General features: G+C 45.4%; 1 protein-coding gene across 11 annotated transcripts in view; it reads left to right on the top strand.

Moving 5' to 3' along the window:
• Window positions 1-23,492, top strand: part of LOC115136184 (transcription factor 7-like 2) — a 74,963-nt gene that overhangs the window by 41,657 nt on the left and 9,814 nt on the right. For 7 of the 11 annotated variants that reach the window (XM_029671712.2, XM_029671713.2, XM_029671716.2 and 4 more), the window contains exons 4-6: window positions 13,223-13,346; window positions 17,010-17,097; window positions 21,794-21,880. In XM_029671712.2, coding sequence (XP_029527572.1) covers window positions 13,223-13,346; window positions 17,010-17,097; window positions 21,794-21,880 — 299 coding nt within the window. The remainder of the gene's footprint in view (window positions 1-13,222; window positions 13,347-17,009; window positions 17,098-21,793; window positions 21,881-23,492) is intronic. The other 4 variants (XM_029671714.2, XM_029671715.2, XM_029671723.2 and 1 more) reach the window with 1 other exon arrangement.

Genomic DNA, 23,492 nt, shown 5'->3' with positions numbered 1-23,492 from the left:
GGGTAATATTTGGTGCTGACGTTGATCAATGAGATTACAGCCTATATTCACCCAATCAAAAAGACATATTTACATTTACATTTAAGTCATTTAGCAGACGCTCTTATCCAGAGCGACTTACAAATTGGTGCGTTCACCTTAAGACATCCAGTGGAACAGCCACTTTACAATAGTGCATCTAAATCTTTTAAGGGGGTGAGAAGGATTACTTTATCCTATCCTAGGTATTCCTGAAAGAGGTGGGGTTTCAGGTGTCTCCGGAAGGTGGTGATTGACTCCGCTGTCCTGGCGTCGTGAGGGAGTTTGTTCCACCATTGGGGGGCCAGAGCAGCGAACAGTTTTGACTGGGCTGAGCGGGAACTGTACTTCCTCAGTGGTAGGGAGGCGAGCAGGCCAGAGGTGGATGAACGCAGTGCCCTTGTTTGGGTGTAGGGCCTGATCAGAGCCTGGAGGTACTGAGGTGCCGTTCCCCTCACAGCTCCGTAGGCAAGCACCATGGTCTTGTAGCGGATGCGAGCTGTTATATATGTTGTTATACGAGATGTTATATAAGTAGTTTAACAAGTGGATTATTTTGCTCTTCACTCCAGACACTTATTAGCCTAGGCCTCCGTCTGTACATTTGGTTAATAAGTGGATTATTTTGCTCTTCACTCCAGACACTTATTAGCCTCGGCCTCCGTCTGTACATTTGGTTAATAAGTGGATTATTTTGCTCTTCACTCCAGACACTTATTAGCCTCGGCCTCCGTCTGTACATTTGGTTAATAAGTGGAGGTGGTATAGCTCGTCTATTAGTTTGCTAATCTGTCACTGATCAGAAACATTTAGCTTGCAATAATGTAGTCTAAATCAAGTGTAGGCCAATTTATTTAGTCTAAATCAAGTGTAGGCCAAGACTAGGTGCCACTAACTTAGTCTGGCTTGAAATTCCAGTTTGCCTACAAATTAATTATTGATATGTTGGATTAATGTCTCTTCTCAACCAAAAATCAAAGTTAAAGAACAGGACTAAATCAAATCAAACTTGAAAGGCACTTTTAAATGCACATTTTTGTTTGAGATGGAGACGTGAATCCAACATAATAATAATACATTTGTAGACTGGAATTAAAGCCAGTGGTACAACTATCCAAGCAGTAGATCTCCTTCAAATACTGATATTTGGTTGCGTTGACAACTAAACACAATACAACATCAATTATTATCATTACATTTGAAATCAACCAGAGCTTGAAACCTTAGGCTTATTGTATTGTCTATTTCTGTTGAATTCTGGGTTGAATTGAAACAATCACTGGTGATGACTTTGTAAATGCTACAGTGGCTTTAGAAAGTATTCATGCCCCTTGACTTATTCCACATGTTTTGTTGTGTATTTATTTTTTTCTCACACATCTACACATATTACCCCTGAATGACAAAGTGAAAACATGTTTTTAGAAATGTTTGCAAATGTATTGAAAATGAAATACAGAAATATCTCATTTACATAAGTATTCCCACCACTGAGTCAATACTTTGTAGAAGCACCTTTGGCAGCGATTACGGCTGTCAGTCTTTCTGGGTAAGTCTCTAAGAGCTTTCCACACCTGGATTGTATAATATTTGCACATTATTCTTCAGAAAATTCTTCAAGCTCTGTCAAGTTGGTTGCTGATCATTGCTAGACAGCCATTTTCAAGTCTTGACATAGATTCAAGCCGATTTAACTCAAAACTGTAACTAGGCCACTCAGGAACATTCAATGTCATCTTGGTAAGCAACCCCAGTGTAGATTTGACCTTGTGTTTTAGGTTATTGTCCTGCTAAAATGTGAATTTGTCTCCCAGGAAAGAAGACTGAACCAGGTTTTCCTCTAGGATTTAGCCTGTGCTTAGCTCTATTCCTTTTATTTTTATCCTAAAAAACTCCATAGTCCTTGCCGATGACAAGCCTACCCATAACATGATGCAGCCACCACCATGCTTGAAAACATTGGCCTCATGCTGTAATCCCTGAGCAGTTTCTTTCCTCTCTGCCAACTGAGTTAGGAAGGACGCCTGTATCTTTGTGGTGACTGGGTGTATTGATACACCACAAAGAGTGTAATTAATAACTTCACCATGCTCAAAGGGATATTCAATGTCTTTTTTTCTTCTTTTTAACCCATCTACCAATAGGCAGTGATGTAAAGTACTTAAGTAAAAATACTTTAAAATAACTACTACTTAAGTCTGTACTTTACTTTACTATTTATATTTTTGACTTTTACTTTTGACTTTTACTCCACTACATTCCTAATGAAAATATTGTACTTTTTACTCCATACATTTTCCCTGACACCCAAAAGTACTCGTTATATTTTGAATGCTTAGCAGGACAGTCTAATTCACACACTTATCAAGCGAACATCCCTGGTCATCCCTACTGCCTCTGATCTGGCACTCATTAAACACAAATGCTTCATTTGTAAATTACATCTGATTGTTGAACTGTACCCCTGGCTATCCGTACATTTAAAAAACAAGAAAATCGTGTCGTTTGGTTTGCTTAATATAAGACATGTTTAATGATTTATACTTTTACTTTTGATACTTAAGTACATTTCAATCCAAATACTTTTAGACTTTTACTCAAGTAGTATTTTACTTAGTGACTTTTACATGAGTCATTTTCTTTTAAGGTATCTTTACTTTTATCCAAGTATGAGAGTTGGGTTCTTTTTCCACCACTGCCAATAGGTGCCCTTCTTTGTGAGGCATTGGAAAACCTCCCTGGTGTTTGTGGTTGAATCTGTGTTTGAAATGCACTGCTCGACTGAGGGACCTTACAGATAATTGTATGTGTGGGGTACAGAGATGAGGTAGTCATTCAAAAATCATGTTGAACACTATAATTGCACACAGAGTGGGTCCATGCAACTAATTATGTGACTTGTTTTGTACTCCTGAACTTATTTAGGCTTGTCATAACAAAGGGGTTGAATTCTTTTTGACGCAAGACATTTCAACTTTTCATTTTGTATTAATTTGTAAAAAAAAAAAAAAAACATTATTCCACTTTGACATTATGAGGTATTGTGTGTAGACCAGTAAAATCTCAAATGTAGGCTGTAACACAACAACATGTGTAAGAAGTAAACGAGTATAAATACTTTCTGAAGGCACTATAATGTTCTAAATAGCATCATTGATGATATGTGGTTACATTTCATTTGCTCTGTTAAACCTGCGCTTTGGAATGACTTTGATAGCAACAGTGAATCTATTTCATTTTTAAGTGGAGATCTCTCATCAATCATTCTCACGCACATTGGTAATAGTCAGTGACTAATATCATAGCTAAACAGAGCTGTTAAAACCCTGGATAGGAGCCCAAAGTGTAGCTGTAGATTGATCAATTATTTTTTCTGATAGTGGTTATAACCTTGAAGATCTGAACATTGTTTTAAAGGTCCAAATTCAACATATTTTATACAACCTTTGTCTATGTTGAAATTTGGTTACCACGATGACATAATCCTGTGGTAGAAATTTCACCTCAAAACAACAGTTTATAAGGATTATATTTTTCAAATCCAATGTATTTTCCACGTAGATTCCACATCACAATACATTGACAATGTTGATTCAACCAGTTTGTGCCCAGTGGGACACATTCATAAACACATCCACAAAAGCGCACACACACACACACACACACACACACACACACAACACGCATACATGCATACACACACATACATGCATATACACACATACAAATGTCCAAACAGCATCACTCTTATCCACAACAGCCTTCTACTTGTTGTTGTTGTTGTTTTACTGTCTCAGTCTTTTTATAGAACCTTAAACTTAATCATCCACTCTTAAAATGATTTCCATCCCTAGCTGACCTGTATCCATATATAGCACAGAGCCAGTTCCAGGATCAAACAGAATGTAAATGTCTCAGGTCTCATTCTGACGACTTTCTGTGCCCCTTCAGCCAGCCCTTTCACTCTCACACAGTCAGGTGTGGGTAATTTTCCCCTCTATACCACTGCTCGCACACAAACCTGAGGGTGTGTGTATGAGTAATGCCTAGTGCACCACAGCAAGGCTCTGGCTCAGTGTGGCGCTGGTACAGTGGATGGGTTAAGTCACATCTGTCGCCTGTCCTGCTCATCTGTGTACTTGCCTGTCTGTGTCTGCATCCCAGCCACTCAATGTGGGATTTCACAGGGGCGTCAGATAGCCGACACTGTATGCAGTGCAGTGGGAACAGGGTCTGTAACGTAATGAACAGTACATGACATTACAACCATAGCAGTTTTCTGTACTTAACACAACGGCAATTCATGGGAACTTGCAACTGATTCACGTGTGAAATGAGTGTTTTATTAGTGCTATTTTATCTTTTATCTTAATTCATGACAATGTTACAAAACTACAAATTAACAACATGACTGTGATTTGGATTTTATCTCTCTTTTTTTTAACCTTTATTTATACAGGTGAGTCGATTAAGAACAATGTATTTTTTAACCTACTTGAAAGCCCCAAACAAGACCATTCAATCCAAATGATTGTAGCTCATTCAACCTTGATATATAGCAGAGGGCCAAGATGATGAACAATGGAGAAGTGAGTGTGTTTAATGTTTCAACGATGAAATAGAGATTAAAGACGTTACTCTCAAAGCACTCTGGCCGTGCTGCGAACAGGACCCCTAATTTCCGCTTCAAAAAACCTTCTTAGGTCTGTGAACACCAAAGAATACATTATGTGTAAAGTGTTTCATCAGCATAGGGAATGAAGCGGCAGAGACATGGGTCAAGGTGTAGCCTATTGGCCGTCGGGGGGGGGAAGGTCATCATCCATCATTAATTCCCAGTGATGTCTCAAACACCATTACCTCTTATTTAACACCGGATTCCTGTTCAAACACAACCCCGCCAGATAAAAGGCAATATCAATATGCTAATAGATGTCCTTTTAAGTGAAATTAGATTACTGAAGGATGAGCGCAGTGCGTTTTGCCGTACTTTAAAAGGTTTAATATCTAATTGGAATTTTGTCTTTGATGTTATCGGAGACCAAAGATTTAGATACGAGTTAGATTGAAGTCTTGAGTTAATTCACCTTTCTGTGAGTGTGAGTGTGTGTGTGGGGAGGCGTATTTGTGTGCACTCGTTCCTATGCGTGTATCCCCCGTTACAACCTGGTTTAATAGAGGGAGGGTGATAATCATTTGGTCTCTGTGAGTGTGTGTGTGTGGGGAGGCGTATTTGTGTGCACTCGTTCCTATGCGTGTATCCCGTTACAACGTGGTTTAATAGAGGGAGGGTGATAATCATTTGGTCTCTGTGAGTGTGAGTGTGTGTGTGGGGAGGCGTATTTGTGTGCACTCGTTCCTATGCGTGTATCCCGTTACAACGTGGTTTAATAGAGGGAGGGTGATAATCATTTGGTCTCTGTGAGTGTGTGTGTGTGGGGGGCGTATTTGTGTGCACTCGTTCCTATGCGTGTATCCCGTTACAACGTGGTTTAATAGAGGGAGGGTGATAATCATTTGGTCTCTGTGAGTGTGTGTGTGTGGGGGGCGTATTTGTGTGCACTCGCTCCTATGCGTGTATCCCCCGTTACAACCTGGTTTAATAGAGGGAGGGTGATAATCATTTGGTCTCTGTGAGTGTGTGTGTGGGGAGGCGTATTTGTGTGCACTCGTTCCTATGCGTGTATCCCGTTACAACGTGGTTTAATAGAGGGAGGGTGATAATCATTTGGTCTCTGTGAGTGTGTGTGTGTGGGGAGGCGTATTTGTGTGCACTCGTTCCTATGCGTGTATCCCGTTACAACGTGGTTTAATAGAGGGAGGGTGATAATCATTTGGTCTCTGTGAGTGTGAGTGTGTGTGTGGGGAGGCGTATTTGTGTGCACTCGTTCCTATGCGTGTATCCCGTTACAACGTGGTTTAATAGAGGGAGGGTGATAATCATTTGGTCTCTGTGAGTGTGTGTGTGTGGGGGGCGTATTTGTGTGCACTCGTTCCTATGCGTGTATCCCGTTACAACGTGGTTTAATAGAGGGAGGGTGATAATCATTTGGTCTCTGTGAGTGTGTGTGTGTGTGTGGGGGGCGTATTTGTGTGCACTCGCTCCTATGCGTGTATCCCCCGTTACAACCTGGTTTAATAGAGGGAGGGTGATAATCATTTGGTCTCTGTGAGTGTGTGTGTGTGGGAGGCGTATTTGTGTGCACTCGTTCCTATGCGTGTATCCCCCGTTACAACGTGGTTTAATAGAGGGAGGGTGATAATCATTTGGTCTCTGTGAGTGTGAGTGTGTGTGTGGGGAGGCGTATTTGTGTGCACTCGTTCCTATGCGTGTATCCCGTTACAACCTGGTTTAATAGAGGGAGGGTGATAATCATTTGGTCTCTGTGAGTGTGAGTGTGTGTGTGGGGAGGCGTATTTGTGTGCACTCGTTCCTATGCGTGTATCCCGTTACAACCTGGTTTAATAGAGGGAGGGTGATAATCATTTGGTCTCTGTGAGTGTGTGTGTGTGTGGGGGGCGTATTTGTGTGCACTCGTTCCTATGCGTGTATCCCGTTACAACCTGGTTTAATAGAGGGAGGGTGATAATCATTTGGTCTCTGTGAGTGTGTGTGTGTGGGGGGCGTATTTGTGTGCACTCGCTCCTATGCGTGTATCCCCCGTTACAACCTGGTTTAATAGAGGGAGGGTGATAATCATTTGGTCTCTGTGAGTGTGTGTGTGTGGGAGGCGTATTTGTGTGCACTCGTTCCTATGCGTGTATCCCCCGTTACAACGTGGTTTAATAGAGGGAGGGTGATAATAATTTGGTCTGTGTGAGTGTGTGTGTGTGGGGGGCGTATTTGTGTGCACTCGCTCCTATGCGTGTATCCCCCGTTACAACGTGGTTTAATAGAGGGAGGGTGATAATCATTTGGTCTCTGTGAGTGTGAGTGTGTGTGTGGGGAGGCGTATTTGTGTGCACTCGTTCCTATGCGTGTATCCCCCGTTACAACCTGGTTTAATAGAGGGAGGGTGATAATCATTTGGTCTCTGTGAGTGTGTGTGTGTGGGGGGCGTATTTGTGTGCACTCGCTCCTATGCGTGTATCCCCCGTTACAACGTGGTTTAATAGAGGGAGGGTGATAATCATTTGGTCTCTGTGAGTGTGAGTGTGTGTGTGGGGAGGCGTATTTGTGTGCACTCGTTCCTATGAGTGTGTGTGTGGGGGATTTGTGTGCACTCGTTCCTATCGTGTATCCCCGTTACAACCTGGTTTAATAGAGGGAGGGTGATAATCATTTGGTCTCTGTGAGTGTAGGGAGGGTGATAATCATTTTGGTCTCTGTGTGTGTGGGGGGCGTATTTGTGTGCACTCGTTCCTATGCGTGTATCCCGTTACAACGTGGTTTAATAGAGGGAGGGTGATAATCATTTGGTCTCTGTGAGTGTGTGTGTGTGTGGGGGGCGTATTTGTGTGCACTCGTTCCTATGCGTGTATCCCGTTACAACGTGGTTTAATAGAGGGAGGGTGATAATCATTTGGTCTCTGTGATTGTGTATAGAAAAGGAACACACATAGAGAACCACTTCAAGGATGGCTAATTGCCTTTAGGAAGGCAAAGATGTAAATATTAAATTGTGTGACTATAATGTTATGATGGTACATCACCCTCAGACCTTGGAACAGAACCATTGAATTGAGAGAGGGAGAGAGAGAGAAAGAGGGGGAGAGAGAGAGAGAGCTACGCAAAGAGAGAGAGAGCGAGAGCTTTGGCAATGTTAACATGTTTCCCATGCCAATAAAGCCCCTTCACTCCTGAATATACTGTAGACCCCCCCCTCTCTCTCAATTCAGTTTCAATTTAAGGGCTTTATTGGCATGGGAATCATGTTAACATTGCCAAAGGAATGTAGATAATAAACAATAGTGAAATAAATGTAAAACAATTTTAATTACTTAAAAATCATACAATGTGATTTTCTGGATGTTTGTTTTAGATTCCGTCTCTCACAGTTGAAGTGTACCCATGATAAAAAAAATACAGACCTCTACATGCTTTGTGAGTAGGAAAACCTGCAAAATCAGCAGTGTATCAAATACATGTTCTCCCCACAGTAAGTGTCTTATATCGGCTGAAAGCTTCAATTCTTGTTAATATAACTGCACTGTCCAATTTACAGTAGCTATTACTGTGAAAAAATGCCATGCTATTGTTTGAGGAAAGCTCCTAACAACAAAACACTTTTTTCACCGCGATAGTTTTGATAAATTCACCTTTGAAGGTGAAATTTGTACTTACATTCTGAAATCTTGCTCTGATTTATCATCCAAAGGGTCCCAGAGATAACATGAAGTGTTGTTTTGTTAGATAAAATCCTTTTTCATATCCTAAAGAGTTCCACATGGCATACAGGATCGATTTTGTATTTCCACTCGTTCAATTTGCAAAGAAAGAAATCTGTGAAAATCTAACCCTAAATGTTGTTTCAACCAGTCAAATCATGTTCGTATGTATTCCTCAGTGATCCTAGAGCGTAACCAGACTTCACTATATCATTTGGGGTGTAGTATATCCTATAGGACACAAAATTTGGTCAGACATGGCACACCGATGGCACACCGATGACGTGGGCGGTCTTCACTTGATCGACTCTAACTTTGTCAAACAAAACTAGCTAGATAGCCAATGAGCTGGGCTTTACTGGAGTATTTATGGAAACCCTGTATCTGTCACACAATGTAGCTGCTAACCTTGTGCGACAGCATGCCTTTTCCTTTTGGACAAAAATTATAAGAATATTCAGAGTTATGAAGTTATGAAAACTGGTTGTTTTGCAAATGTTGAGCTTATAATATGGCTATTAATACTGGAAATACTAATACTGGAAAAGCTAAGTCCAAGTATACAGATTTGACAATTTTCTTGCAGAAATCTTTTATATAAATCCAAATGTCTCCTTCACAATTTGCCCAAATGTACCTGGGTGACTTCACACTAAATGTCATGTAGTTCGCTCATACTTCAAGTTATCTGCCTGAAACTTTGCACATACACTGCCGCCATCTTGTGGACACCATCGGAATTACAACCAGAGTGATGGTTAGAAGTGGGACCTTGTTACGCACGCCTCTATGAAGAGGGAACGCAACACCCTGCTACAACTAAACTCTCTGTGAAGTGAGAAAGGTATGGACTGTAGGTGCGAGTAAGAATGACAACAAGCAGAATGTGGTACCGTTTACAAGGACTTTATTCCTTTACACGGTAATATGGGGAAAAGGGGCTGGACGGAACCAAAGCAAAGAAAGTAAATCTCAAAGCCCCCCCTCTCCTATCTTACTTGCCTACCCACTACTTACCTAATTTAGCACCACCTGGTGCCCTAACCAAAATACAGGGGGTGGTCCGCCCAGGTCTTACCTAGTGTGCCTAGACAGCGAATATGCTACGGGTATATGTATGCCCGCGGGCCTCTTGCCTAAGCACTCCCTAGGTGCTTTCCCCTTCTCCCCCTGGGAACAAATGAAACAGAATATTAAACAATTTCACAAACAAACTAAGAAACAAAGGACATCAAATAAGCTCTATCTGAGCAACAAACTCACAAAGCAATGAACTCCCAGCAAAATCAACCTCTATCAAAATCTCTCTGCAATGACCTCCCAGAAAATCTCTCGCAAATCTACCTCCAGCAAAATGTCCCTCCTGAACAGAACACTGGCTTTTATATAGCTTCAGATTGAATGGGTAATTGGAGACAGCTGAGTCTTGACGAGGGGGCGGGGTCAGCTCTCCAATTAGCCATGGAGTCGACCAATCAGCTGCTTGGGGGATTTCAGGAAGCCATTTCCTGAAATAAACACATGCAAATATACAAACTACAATACATAAACTGGGGAACGTAACAGACCTTTCTGTTGCATTTCAAAAAGGTAGAAAAAAGTTTTTTTCTTTTTTTTTTTCTTTGTAGTTTCTTCTACCAGATCTATTTTATTATATTCTCCTATATTCAATTCACATTTCCACAAACTTCAAAGTGTTTCCTTTCAAATGGTACCAAGAATATGCATATCCTTGCTTCAGGACCTAAGCTACAGGCAGTTAGATTTGGGTATGTCATTTTAGGTGAAAATTGAAAAAAAGGGGGCTATCCCTAAGAAGTTTTTAATGAGTCTGGAAGGAGAGTTTAGAGTCTAGCCAGACACCTAGGTATTTATAGTTGTCCACATATTCTAAATCAGAACCGTCCAGAGTAGTGATGCAGGCGGGTGCGGGCAGAGATTGGTTGAAGAGAATGCATTTAGTTTTACTAGAATTTTAGAGCAGTTGGAGGCGACGGAAGGAGCGTTGTATGGCATTGAAGCTCGTTTGGAGGTTTGTTAACACAGCGTCCAAAGAATGGCACACTGAACTCTATCTGAGAAGTAGTTAGTGAACCAGGCGAGGCATTAGAGAAACCAAGGCTGTTGAGTCGCCAATAAGAATACGGTGATTGACAGAGTCGAAAGCCTTGGCCAGGTCGATGAAGACGGCTGCACAGGACTGTCTTTTATCGATGGCGGTTATGATATCGTTTAGGACCTTGAGCGTGGCTGAGGTGCACCCGTGACCAGCTCGGAAACCAGATTGCATAACGGAGAAGGTACGGTGGGATTCGAAATGGACGGTGATGTTTGTTAACTTGGCTTTCGAAGACTTTAGAAAGTCAGGGCAGGATAGATATAGGTCTGTAACAGTTTGGGTCTAGAGTGTCTCCCCCTTTAACCTCTTCAGTCGACCCTCTACTTTTTTGAACATTTTGTTAAAAATCGCGCAACATTTCAGCGCCCTGCTACTCATGCCAGGAATATAGTACGTTCATATGGTTAGAATGTGTGTATAGGAAACCCTCGGACGTTTTTAAAACTGGTTAAATCACGACTGTGGCTATTACATAACGTGCGTTACATCGGAAAGCGCAGGAAAACCTGATCACAGAAAATGGAAATAAATATCCTTGCGCCACTACCGCAATTGTTAACAGTGAGCCGAATTAGATAAGACCGAGCATTCAACTCCCACAGCATCCCCATGTTGTCGAGTATCTTGTGAATTTAATCCTCTTTGATTCTTGGTTGAACCGAAAGAGGGGCACGAAGTACCTCCGGTCTCCGCCCAGATCATTCCAGAAGAGCTCTCTCCTGAAATTTTTTCCAAGACAGCTAATGATATGTACATCGCCTACGGATGATTTTTATCGCTTATTAACGTTTACTAATACCTAAAGTAGCATTACAAACGTATTTCGAAGTGTTTTGTGAAAGTTTATCGTCTACTTTTTGAATTTTAAAAAATGACGTTACGTTGTGAAATCGCTGTTTTTTTCGTTTATCACACAGTCTACATATAACGATATCTTGGCTTTATATGGCCCGATTTAATCGAAATAAAGACCCAATAGTGTTTATGGGACATCTAGGAGTGCCAACAAAGAAGATGGTGAAAGGTAATGACTGTTTTCTATTTTATTGTGCGGTTTGTGTAACGCCGAAATGCTAATTATTTTGTTTACGTCCCCTGCTGTGCTTTTCTGTTGTAGTGTATTGGTGCATGCTATCAGATAATAGCTTCTCATGCTGTCGCCGAAAAGCATTTTAAAAATCTGACTTGTTGCCTGGATTCACAACGAGAGTAGCTTTAATTTGATACCCTGCATGTGTATTTTAATGAACTTTTGAGTTTTAACTAATACTATTAGCATTTAGCGTAGCGCATTTGCATTTCCAGAGCTCTAGTTGGGACGCAAGCGTCCCAGGTAGAGGTAAGAGGTTAAAGAGGGGGATGACCACGGCAGCTTTCCAATCTTTAGGGATCTCAGACGATACGAAAGAGAGGTTGAACAGACTAGTAATAGGGGTTGCAACAATGGCGGTGGAACATTTTAGGAAAAGAGGGTCCAGATGGTCTAGCCCAGCTGATTTGTAGGGATCCGGATTTTGCAGCTCTATCAGAACATCAGCTGTCTGGATTTGGGCGAAGGAGAAGCGGGGGGGCTTGGGCCAGTTTCTGCGTGTATGTTATTTGCCAATTTTAACCGCACACTTGTTTGTGTACATGGATTTTATAATATTGTATATTTGTGCCCCAACACCACTTTCCATCAATTTGTATTGCCGACCCTCATGCCAAATTGAGTCAAAAGCTTTTTTGAAATCGACAAAGCATGAGAAGACTTAGCCTTTGTTTTGGTTTGTTTTGGTTGTTTGTCAATTAGGGTGTACAGGGTGAATACGTTCTCTATCATATGGCAATTTGGTAAAAAGCCAATTTGACATTTGCTCAGTACATTGTTTTCACAGAGGAAATGTATGAGTCTGCTGTTAATGGCAATGCAGCGTATTTTCCCATGGTTGCTGTTGACGCATATCCCACGGTAGTTATTGCGATACCTCTCTCTTTCTCTCGCTCAGCTCTGATGTTGTGTTGCTGTGTGTTTGGAACATTACAAGTAGTGGTAGTATTTTGTTTTAGCTCTCCCACATCATACTGATGGGAACCTGTGTTAAGAGGTTTAGATGTGATGTAATCAGGTGGGGATAGGGGTAATGTTGAAAGTGGGTTTTAGTAATGTGTGTCGGCGCGCATGGAAGGACTGCCTTAAAGTGATAAGGCATTCACTTTATAAAACAGCAGGGGGCCAATGTGAAGCCGGCCAGGCGAGCCTCAGCCTCTCCCTGTTGTGCTGCTGCTGGAGTCTTCAGAGCAGCAGAGAGAAACAGAACTTTTCTGAAGTATGTACATACACATGGAAATCAATGCCTCAGCCAAACTTTCAAACACATACACACACTGACAACATATGAAAGGCTCTGCTATTGGAACTGTGTCCAAGAACGGGTGAATACCTCCAACATGGTAACCACTGTGACATATCATATGTCACACAGCATGCTGTTGGCATTAGAAATAACTGGATTTCACCTAAGTTATTGAAAGCCATTTGTAAACAGAAACATGAAAAGCAAACAAGCTCTCACGCAGCCTCCCTTGATCATCAAAGTCCTATCGATCAAATGTACCCCCACACCCTCCACCCCTCCCCGAATCCCCAGCCAACCCAATGGGAGCAAATGTATTCTGCTTCCAAAGCACATCTGTTTGTTCCAAGCCATGCTTAAAATTACGTCTGTCTGTCTGTCTTTCTCTCTCTGTCTGTCTCCCCCTCACTCTCTGTTGCAGTCCAACAAAGTTTCAGTGGTCCAACAGTCTCACGGGATGCACCCCCTGACGTCCCTGCTGCCCTACAGCAACGACCACTTCAACCCCAGCCCCCCTCACCTGCCCACAGACATGAGTCAGAAAGGTAGGTCAACCTACCATCTCCCTCATCCTAACACACACCAGCCAGGCCAGTGGGAAAGCCTTCTCCTGTCAGTCACCACAGCAGAGTAGTACAATCATCCTCTAGCCTTCTCCTGTCAGTCACCACAGCAGAGTAGTACAATCATCCTCTAACCTTCTCCTGTCAGTCACCACAGCAGAGTAGTACAATCATCCTCTAGCCTTCTCCTGTCAGTCACCACAGCAGAGTAGTACAATCATCCTCTAGCCTTCTCCTGTCAGTCACCACAGCAGAGTAGTACAATCATCCTCTAGCCTTCTCCTGTCAGTCACCACAGCAGAGTAGTACAATCATCCTCTAGCCTTCTCCTGTCAGTCACCACAGCAGAGTAGTACAATCATCCTCTCACCACAGCCTTCTCCTGTCAGTCACCACAGCAGAGTAGTACAATCATCCTCTAGCCTTCTCCTGTCAGTCACCACAGCAGAGTAGCAGTCAGTCACCACAGCAGAGTAGTACAATCATCCTCTAGCCTTCTCCTGTCAGTCACCACAGCAGAGTAGTACAATCATCCTCTAGCCTTCTCCTGTCAGTCACCACAGCAGAGTAGTACAATCACGGAGTAACCTTCTAGCCTTCTCCTGTCAGTCCAGCAATCATCCTCTAGTCAGTCACCACAGCAGAGTAGTACAATCATCCTCTAACCTTCTCCTGTCAGTCACCACAGCTAACCTTCTCCTGTCAGTCACCACAGCAGAGTAGTACAATCATCCTCTAGCCTTCTCCTGTCAGTCACCACAGCAGAGTAGTATAATCATCCTCTAACCTTCTCCTGAACAAACGTGAAGTGGTACTTCCTGCTTAATTTTAACACGCACACAAACTCCACCCCTGATTCCTGAGCTGCAGCAGTGGAGCCGTGTGGAGCCGAGCAGCAGCTGCAGCCCAGAGACAGGATCTGCAGCCCAGAGACAGGAGCTGCATCCCAAATGGCACCCTATTCCCGGTATAGTGCACTACTTAACACCAGAGCCCCTGGCCAAAAGTAGTGCACTATGTAGGGAAAAGGGTGCCATTTGGGATGCCGACTAGAGACAAGCCCTTCTTTCCAGGGAGCCTCCGGCTGTCCCACCACCGCACTTGAAGTGGTCGCATCCCCAAGAGGAGCTGCCTGCCACACACACACACACACACACACACAGAGAGCTGGAAGCAATTAGGGTGACAATCACACAGGGCCATCCACAAGGTTCTGCTTAGGACGCTCTCACAGTCGCTCGCACACTTGGCTCACATAGTCCCTCAGAGACTTACACACCACGAGCTCTCCATCACTCTCCTCAACATCTCCTCACATGAGCTTACTACTCACATACAGAGAGATAGCGATGGACACACGTGTTCAATTTCATTTTTATCAATTCTATAGATCTGATTCATTTTCAGTGGAATGGAAAAACTACATTTGAACCCAAACACAGCTTTAAAAAGGAGCTGATGAAAATGCCCTCCTGTAGTGATCTGATGAAGACTGACCTGGGCTGAATAGTGATCAGTGTTGGAGTGTGGCTAAGACTGTGTCTGTCTGTCAGTACTAATGCCTGTGGTCAGAGAAAGGCCCTGACCTTTCTCTGACCACTCAGACAGGGGCAGGGGAAGAGAGTGAAGGCCCCTCTCACAGAACAGTGCAGGGTAGCAGGCATCAGCCCAGACAATCTCTCTGTCTCCAGCTGGGAATCCCCCTGCTCTGCCACTCCTTGTCTAGACTGGGGCTGGGCAGTGTAGTAGCTAAGCAACATGACAATGCCCAGGGGTGATGTGAGGGTTGATGCCAGTGACTCACCCCATAATGAGAGGTCTAGACCTCCCTGTACACACCTGATACCTCCTAGTCTTTACCCCCTTCTCACACCCTCTCACCTCACCCTCTTAGCTCACACATAATCACATCACACCCCACTTACCTGACACCTTACACTGCAGGACTACTGCAGGAAGCTCACATTTCACATCATACCTCATAATGCAGTGCACAGAGACTACAGCTGACAGAGTGTGAGTTTCCAGCAGCTTCTCTGACAATAGGCCCTTCACATACCCTCCATCCGTCTTCCTTTCCCTCACTCTGCCATTCTGCCTGCATATCAGTCAACCTGTCAGTCTGTCATTTAATCTGTCAGTCAGTGCATTCAGTACAGACCTGTACTATTAGTCATTCAGTGTGTCAACCATCATACCGAACCAAAGTCACACCATCTTGTCAAATTTGTTCACGTGTGCAGTCGTCAGATGTGACTGTTTTGCTGCATTAGGGTGAAAAAGAGAGAAGTTCAATAGAAACCAAAACTACTGTACTGTACTGGGGTTTGTCTTTGAGACGTTTTCAGGGCACAGCACCTGAGCTACTGGCCACTCATTTAGAACTGTGATATGATAGCAGTTTCACTTATTGTGGTTTTGGTAACAGTAAAAGGTCATCAGTATTGAAATGCTATTTTTTAAACAGTATATCCTAACAACATCTTGGGGAGTTATCTGACTAACCAGTTTGATCTTTTACTGGCGACTGATTCTGGGTCTAATGTCATTTCACATATGTTTTTAAATGGTCATTCCAGGAGTATTTCATGTTGTTATTTACTGTAAGACTTAGTAGAGCAACAAAATAGGCAAGAAATGAATAACTGGAAGTTGAAGTTAAATGTAGGTATTACTAGTGCAAACTCATCAGACGTTTGTGTGATGTAACTGTGTTTGGACTCTGGAGAGTAGAGACTGAGACTGCAAGCTGTTCTCTACACGAAGGACATGGGCTTTTTCAGAAAGGGGTCTGGAGGGAGGGAGGGACGGGTCTGGAGGGGAGGATGAGAGAGTCACGTTGACTCAGTCACATTCCAGTCCTTCAGATTTATAGATGGTCCAGTGCAGAAACAGGCCTACAGCAATGGCAAATTACAGTCATCTGCAGCATTCTTCTGTAACAAATATAGGTTACCTTCGGGTTGTGCTTAAGTGCTAGGTGCTCGCTGTTGACAAATGGCTTCCTTTGAAAGGCACGGAGAAAGCCATTTTGTTTTGTGTTGGGACGCTGCTCTTTTATGTGATTCCATCTCCATAATGGAAAACATCACGTCTTCTCAGGAGCTTTTGACTGACTGACACATCATGGGAAGGAACTTGGATCAAGATCCCTTTGTTATAAAGCTATTGTTGGTGGTGCGATGCAGGCAGCAGGGACCAAACAGTAAAACAGCTGGCCCAAGGAGAAGACGACAGAAGCTCAGAATGGCAATGTTATTTTCACAGGAGGCTGGCTGTTACAAAGGAGTGGAATGAAAGGCCTAGTTCACAGAGTTTTTTTCCACTTCACTTGGTAGTGAGTCAGATGTACTGGATCAACAAGATGCTGGGGGCCTCTGGTGGAAACCTTTGACCTTAGTTCTCGTACATCTTACATCAACACCCCCTTGACCCTTCCAATTAGCTAGTGAGCACACACACACATACATACACACACAGCAGGGATGTATGAGAATGGGGTGGTTGTGTGTGTATGCGTGTGTGTGTGCATGTGTGTGTGTGACCTGTGTGTGTAATGGTAGGTGCCCAGCCAGATAATGAGGCCCTTGCTGAGTCAGGGGCCCTGAGTTAATGAGCGTGTCTTCTCCTGCGTGTCCCCTCCAGGCGTTCACAGGCCCCAGTCCCAGGACATCTCAGGTTTCTACTCCCTACCCCCTGGCGGTGTAGGACAGATGCCCCCCTCCATGGGCTGGTAAGTCTTATGCAAACTAACACACACTCACATACTCTCTCGTACACACACACACATGGGCACACAGGCGGCAGGTAGCCTAGCGGTTAGAGCGTTGGGCCAGTAACCAAAAGGTCACTGGTTCGAATACCCGAGCCAACAAGGTGAAAAATCTGGCGATGTGCCCATTCGGCAAGGCACTTAACCCCAATTTGCTCCAGGGGCGCCTTAGTACTATGGCTGACCCTGTAAAACTACACATTTTACTGCACCTATCCTGTGTATGTGACGATAAAACATTATTATTTTACTATTCCTTTTTTACACAAACAGATACACACAAACACATACACCACACTGACCTGCACCACTGGCCCCTGCTAGCTACATCCACCAGTCCAGTCTCACCTAAGCCACATTAATTGCATGGCAACCACTTCATCCCTCTTTAGCAACCACTTCATCCCTCTATAGCAACCACTTCATCCCTCTATAGCTTGTTGTCTTGGGGTCACACATACAGTAATGAACAGGTCACTTCCTAGGATATGAATGCCCTGCCTTGGATTCAGTGGTCATATCTAGTCTAGAGTCCTCAGAATTAAACTATTGCCTTCCCTTGCCTTCCCAGCATCACAGAAAGTGTAGACGATGCCAAATCAGAGCATGTTTTAACACCCATAATCTCAGATGACATTGTTGAAACACACGTTCTGGCTAACAATCCATCCGTTGTCTTGAGTTCAACTTTACAAATCCATTTTATTATAACTGCTATTATATAACTGTCAGAATAACTTTGTGTAAATCCCCCTGAACAGTTGTTGGCTTCTCTTAAATGTGATGGGGATTTGGTTTACTCCAATGGAATGTCAGCTAAGACTACTTCCATTCACATCCATGCTGTGTGTCTTTAAAGCTGGTGAAGGACATTGGCAATCCCTAAACAGACTACACTCGGCACGAGGCAGATTGCTGCTGTTTCCCTGGTCTGTCCCCCCACCACCGAACTCACTTTTGTTTCAGACACTTAAGTTAACAGTCACTACAGACTTGCTGTGGTATTGTCAAAAAATAATCTTGTTTACAAACTTGTAATCTTCTTAGTGCAGATCGTGTTTGTTTGGTTTTCTTGTGTCCCTCTTTGTTTGGGGAAGAGATGTCAGCCACTGGGACTCCTTTGTCATGACAAAGAGCTGGATAGGACTCACTGCGTGGTGTGGTGTGTCCCCCTCTGGCCACTATATGGCACGTGACTTGGGGAACAGCCCACTGTAGGGACAGCCCACTGTAGGGACAGCCCACTGTAGGGACAGCCCACTAGGGAAGGCCCACTAGGGACAGCCCACTGTAGGGACAGCCCACTAGGGAAGGCCCACTATATGGCACGTGACTTGGGGAACAGCCCACTGTAGGGACAGTCCACTGTAGAGACAGTCCACTGTAGGGACAGCCCACTGTAGGGACAGCCCACTATATGGCACGTGACTTGGGGAACAGCCCACTGTAGGGACAGTCCACTGTAGGGACAGCCCACTGTAGGGACAGCCCACTATATGGCACGTGACTTGGGGAACAGCCCACTGTAGGGACAGTCCACTGTAGGGACAGCCCACTATATGGCACGTGACTTGGGGAACAGCCCACTGTAGGAACAGCCCACTGTAGGAACAGCCCACTGTAGGGACAGCCCACTGTAGGAACAGCCCACTGTAGGGACAGCCCACTGTAGTAACAGCCCACTGTAGGGACAGTCCACTGTAGGGACAGCCCACTGTAGGGACAGTCCACTGTAGGAACAGCCCACTGTAGGAACAGTCCACTGTAGGGACAGCCCACTGTAGGGACAGTCCACTGTAGGGACAGCCCACTGTAGGGACAGTCCACTGTAGGGACAGCCCACTGTAGGGACAGCCCACTGTAGGGACAGTCCACTGTAGGGACAGCCCACTGTAGGGACAGCTCACTGTAGGGACAGCCCACTCTAGGGACAGCCCACTGTAGGGACAGCCCACTAGGGAAGGCCCACTGTAGGGACAGCCCACTGTAGGGACAATCCACTGTAGGGACAGCCCACTGTAGGGACAGCCCACTGTAGGGACAACCCACTGTAGGGACAGCCCACTGTAGGGACAGCCCACTGTAGGGACAGCCCACTCTAGGGACAGCCCACTCTAGAGACAGCCCACTCTAGAGACAGCCCACTGTAGGGACAGCCCACTGTAGGGACAGCCCACTGTAGGGACAACCCACTCTAGGGACAGCCCACTGTAGGGACAGCCCACTCTAGGGACAGCCCACTCTAGGGACAGCCCACTGTAGGGACAGCCCACTCTAGGGACAGCCCACTCTAGGGACAGCCCACTCTAGGGACAACCCACTCTAGAGACAGCCCACTCTAGAGACAGCCCACTCTAGAGACAGCCCACTGTAGGGACAGCCCACTGTAGGGACAGCCCACTCTAGGGACAGCCTACTTTAGCAGACTACACTAAGATACACAGTGAATTTGTTTCAAAGACTTTCCGATACAGGGTTAAGCAAGAAATTGATCAAGATTACTCATATGGTTTGAATAGCTGATACTCTTACAGGGATAGGAGAAGGACAAATTGCTCCTAATGGGCCTGTTGGCTGGGATTAGCATGTGAATCCCTCCCTGAGAGAGGCCTATGGACATGGGAGCATCCCTAACACTGAGCCTGCTTTACTTACCATGATCCCAGGGACCTCCTGGGGTTGAGGAGGGGGACGAATGGGGCTGGGGGGGCTGCAGCATATCAAAGGATCCTGTTTAAGTCCACCCCCCATCCATCCAGCCTCCACACAGCCATGTCATACACATTTGCAGGAGTGAGGTTAACCCAGTCATGCCTCTGCTGGCCGGGGACTCAGCAGGACCCTCAGTGAGGTTAACCCAGTCATGCCTCTGCTGGCCGAGGACTCAGCAGGACCCTCAGTGAGGTTAACCCAGTCATGCCTCTGCTGGCCGGGGACTCAGCAGGACCCTCAGTGAGGTTAACCCAGTCATGCCTCTGATGGCAGGGGACTCAGCAGGACCCTCAGTGAGGTTAACCCAGTCATGCCTCTGATGGCAGGGGACTCAGCAGGACCCTCAGTGAGGTTAACCCAGTCATGCCTCTGCTGGCAGGAGACTCAGCAGGACCCTCAGTGAGGTTAACCCAGTCATGCCTCTGCTGGCCGGGGACTCAGCAGATGTCATAAGGTGAACGCACCAATTTGTAAGTCGCTCTGGATAAGAGCGTCTGCTAAATGACTTAAATGTAAATGTAAATGTTAACCCAGTCATGCCTCTGCTGGCAGGAGACTCAGCAGGACCCTCAGTGAGGTTAACCCAGTCATGCCTCTGCTGGCTGGGGACTCAGCAGGACCCTCAGTGAGGTTAACCCAGTCATGCCTCTGCTGGCCGGGGACTCAGCAGGACCCTCAGTGAGGTTAACCCAGTCATGCCTCTGCTGGCAGGGGACTCAGCAGGACCCTCAGTGAGGTTAACCCAGTCATGCCTCTGCTGGCTGGGGACTCAGCAGGACCCTCAGTGAGGTTAACCCAGTCATGCCTCTGCTGGCAGGAGACTCAGCAGGACCCTCAGTGAGGTTAACCCAGTCATGCCTCTGCTGGCTGGGGAATCAGCAGGACCCTCAGTGAGGTTAACCCAGTCATGCCTCTGCTGGCCGGGGACTCAGCAGGACCCTCAGTGAGGTTAACCCAGTCATGCCTCTGCTGGTAGGAGACTCAGCAGGACCCTCAGTGAGGTTAACCCAGTCATGCCTCTGCTGGCCGGGGACTCAGCAGGACCCTCAGTGAGGTTAACCCAGTCATGCCTCTGCTGGCTGGGGACTCAGCAGGACCCTCAGTGAGGTTAACCCAGTCATGCCTCTGCTGGCTGGGGAATCAGCAGGACCCTCAGTGAGGTTAACCCAGTCATGCCTCTGCTGGCTGGGGAATCAGCAGGACCCTCAGTGAGGTTAACCCAGTCATGCCTCTGCTGGCTGGGGAATCAGCAGGACCCTCAGTGAGGTTAACCCAGTCATGCCTCTGATGGCAGGGGACTCAGCAGGACCCTCAGTGAGGTTAACCCAGTCATGCCTCTGCTGGCCGAGGACCCTACACAGCCCCACATGGAGCTCTCACTGACATGAAGCTCATGGATGAGGTTCTCTTGTCTCTTAAACAAACAACTCTCCTTCCCCAGGTGACCTTATTAGGATGGGCTTCACTCCTTAACCAGTCAGGATCAAGCCCCTCATTGGCTAGCTAGTAGACTGAGAAGCTAGACTTCCATTAGACATAACACACTACCAGTCAGAGAGGCATGTATTTATTTAACTCTCATTTTACCAGGTAAGTTGACTGAGAACACATTCTCATTTACAGCAACGATATGGGGAATAGTTACAGGGGAGACGAATGAGCCAATTGTAAGCTGGGGATGATTAGGTGGCCATGATCGTATGAGAGCTAGATTGGGTATTTAGCCAGGACACCAGGGTTAACACCCCTACTGTTACGATTAAGTGCCATGGGATCTTTAGTGACCACAGAGAGTCAGGACACCCGTTTAACTTCCCATCTGAGATACGGTACCCTGTGGGAATAGACAATCTAAATATATTCTAGGAAGTCAGGTAGTGAGGATTTGGCCAGCAGCCTAGTTGACCCCTGTTGCATCCCTATTTGTCCCCCCCCCCAACCACAGGCAAAGTCAGCCTGTCTATCCCCTGTCCTCATGTGGATTCAGACAGCCCTACTCCTCCAGTCTCCCCAACAGCTCTTCCTACCCCAGGTACAGTATGAGCTGAGCTGCTTCAGTCTGGGGAGGGCATGGCATCATACATACCCCCTAACACTATTCCAGACCAATGCTTTTGCCCCCCCCATGTGCCCTTTGCTATTGCCTTGTACAGGGGCCTCTGCAATATGTCTGTGTCCTGGCTTTGTGTGTGTGCCAACTGCTATGCGCTGCAACTGTATATCAACACATACACTACATGGCCAAGAGTATGTGGACACCCCTTCAAATGAGTGGATTCGGCTATTTTAGCCACACTCGTTGCTGACAGGTGTATAAAATTGAGCACACAGCCATGCAATCTCCATAGACAAACATGGATCGTACTGAAGAACTTAGTGACTTCAGGATGCCACCATTCCAACAAGTCAGTTTGTCAAATGTCTGTCCTGCTAGACCTGCCCCTGTCAACTGTAAGTGCTGTTATTGTGAAGTGGAAACGTCTAGGAGCAACAACGGCTCCGCCGCAATGTGGTAGGCCATACGAGCTCACAGAACGGGACTGCCGAGTGCTGAAGTGCTTAGCGCACAAAAATCGTATGTCCTCGGTTGCAACACTCCTACCAAGTTTCAAACTGCCTCTGAAAGCAACGTCAACACAATAACTCTTTGTCGGGAGCTTCATGAACTGGGTTTCCATGGCCGAGCAGCCGCACACAAGCCTAAGATCACCATGCGCAATGCCAAGCATTGGCTGGAGGGGTGCAAAGCTCACCGCCATTGGACTCTGGAGCAGCGGAAACATGTTCTCTGAAGTGAGGAATCACATTTCATCATGTGGCAGTCCGATGGACGAATCTGGATTTGGTGGATGCCAGGAGAACGCTATCTGTCCAAATGCATACTGCCAACTGTAAAGTTTGGTGGAGGAGGAATAATGGTCTGGGGCTGTTTTTCATGGTTTGGGCTAGACCCCTTAGTTCCAGTGAAGGGAAATCTTAACGCTACAGTATACAATGACATTCTAGATGATTCTGTGCTACCAACTTTGTGGCAACAGTTTGGGGAAGGCCCTTTCCTGTTTCACCATGACAATGCCCCCCATACACAAAATGAGGTTCATACATAAATTGTTTGTCAAGATGGGTGTGGAAGAACTTGACTGGCCTGCACAGAGCCCTGACCTCAACCCCATCGAAAACCTTTGGGATGAATTGGAAAGACGACTACGAGCCATGCCTAATCACCCAACATCAGTGCCCAACCTCACTAATGCTCTTGTGGCTGAATGGAAGCAAGTCCCCACAGCAATGTTCCAACATCTAGTGGAAAGCTTTCCCAGAAGAGTGGAGGCTGTTATAGCAGCAAAGTGGGGAACAACTCCACAAACTGAAAATAAGTATTTAATGAAACATAGAGTATCTACCAGCGCTTCCTAGTTTTTTTTTCTGAGAGTGACTAGAGCTCCATCTGCTGGCATTGAGTGATACTGCTCACAGTCCTACTGCCCTGAGAGGACTGTCTGGAAGCCTATGCTTAAAGGGCCAACAAACCACCCTTGTGCTTCAGCGCTTCATGGCCACGTAGAGACATATATAAAAATGAAGCGTATTTTCTGATGCTATGGTCTCTGTCTCTCTTTCTCTACCACCTTCCCTCCTCTATT

Source organism: Oncorhynchus nerka, linkage group LG10, assembly GCF_034236695.1.
Source record: "Oncorhynchus nerka isolate Pitt River linkage group LG10, Oner_Uvic_2.0, whole genome shotgun sequence".
Classification (NCBI taxonomy): Eukaryota; Metazoa; Chordata; class Actinopteri; order Salmoniformes; family Salmonidae; genus Oncorhynchus; species Oncorhynchus nerka.
The sequence above is the reverse complement of the archived record's forward strand: the minus strand, read 5'-3'. Positions and strand labels throughout refer to the sequence as shown.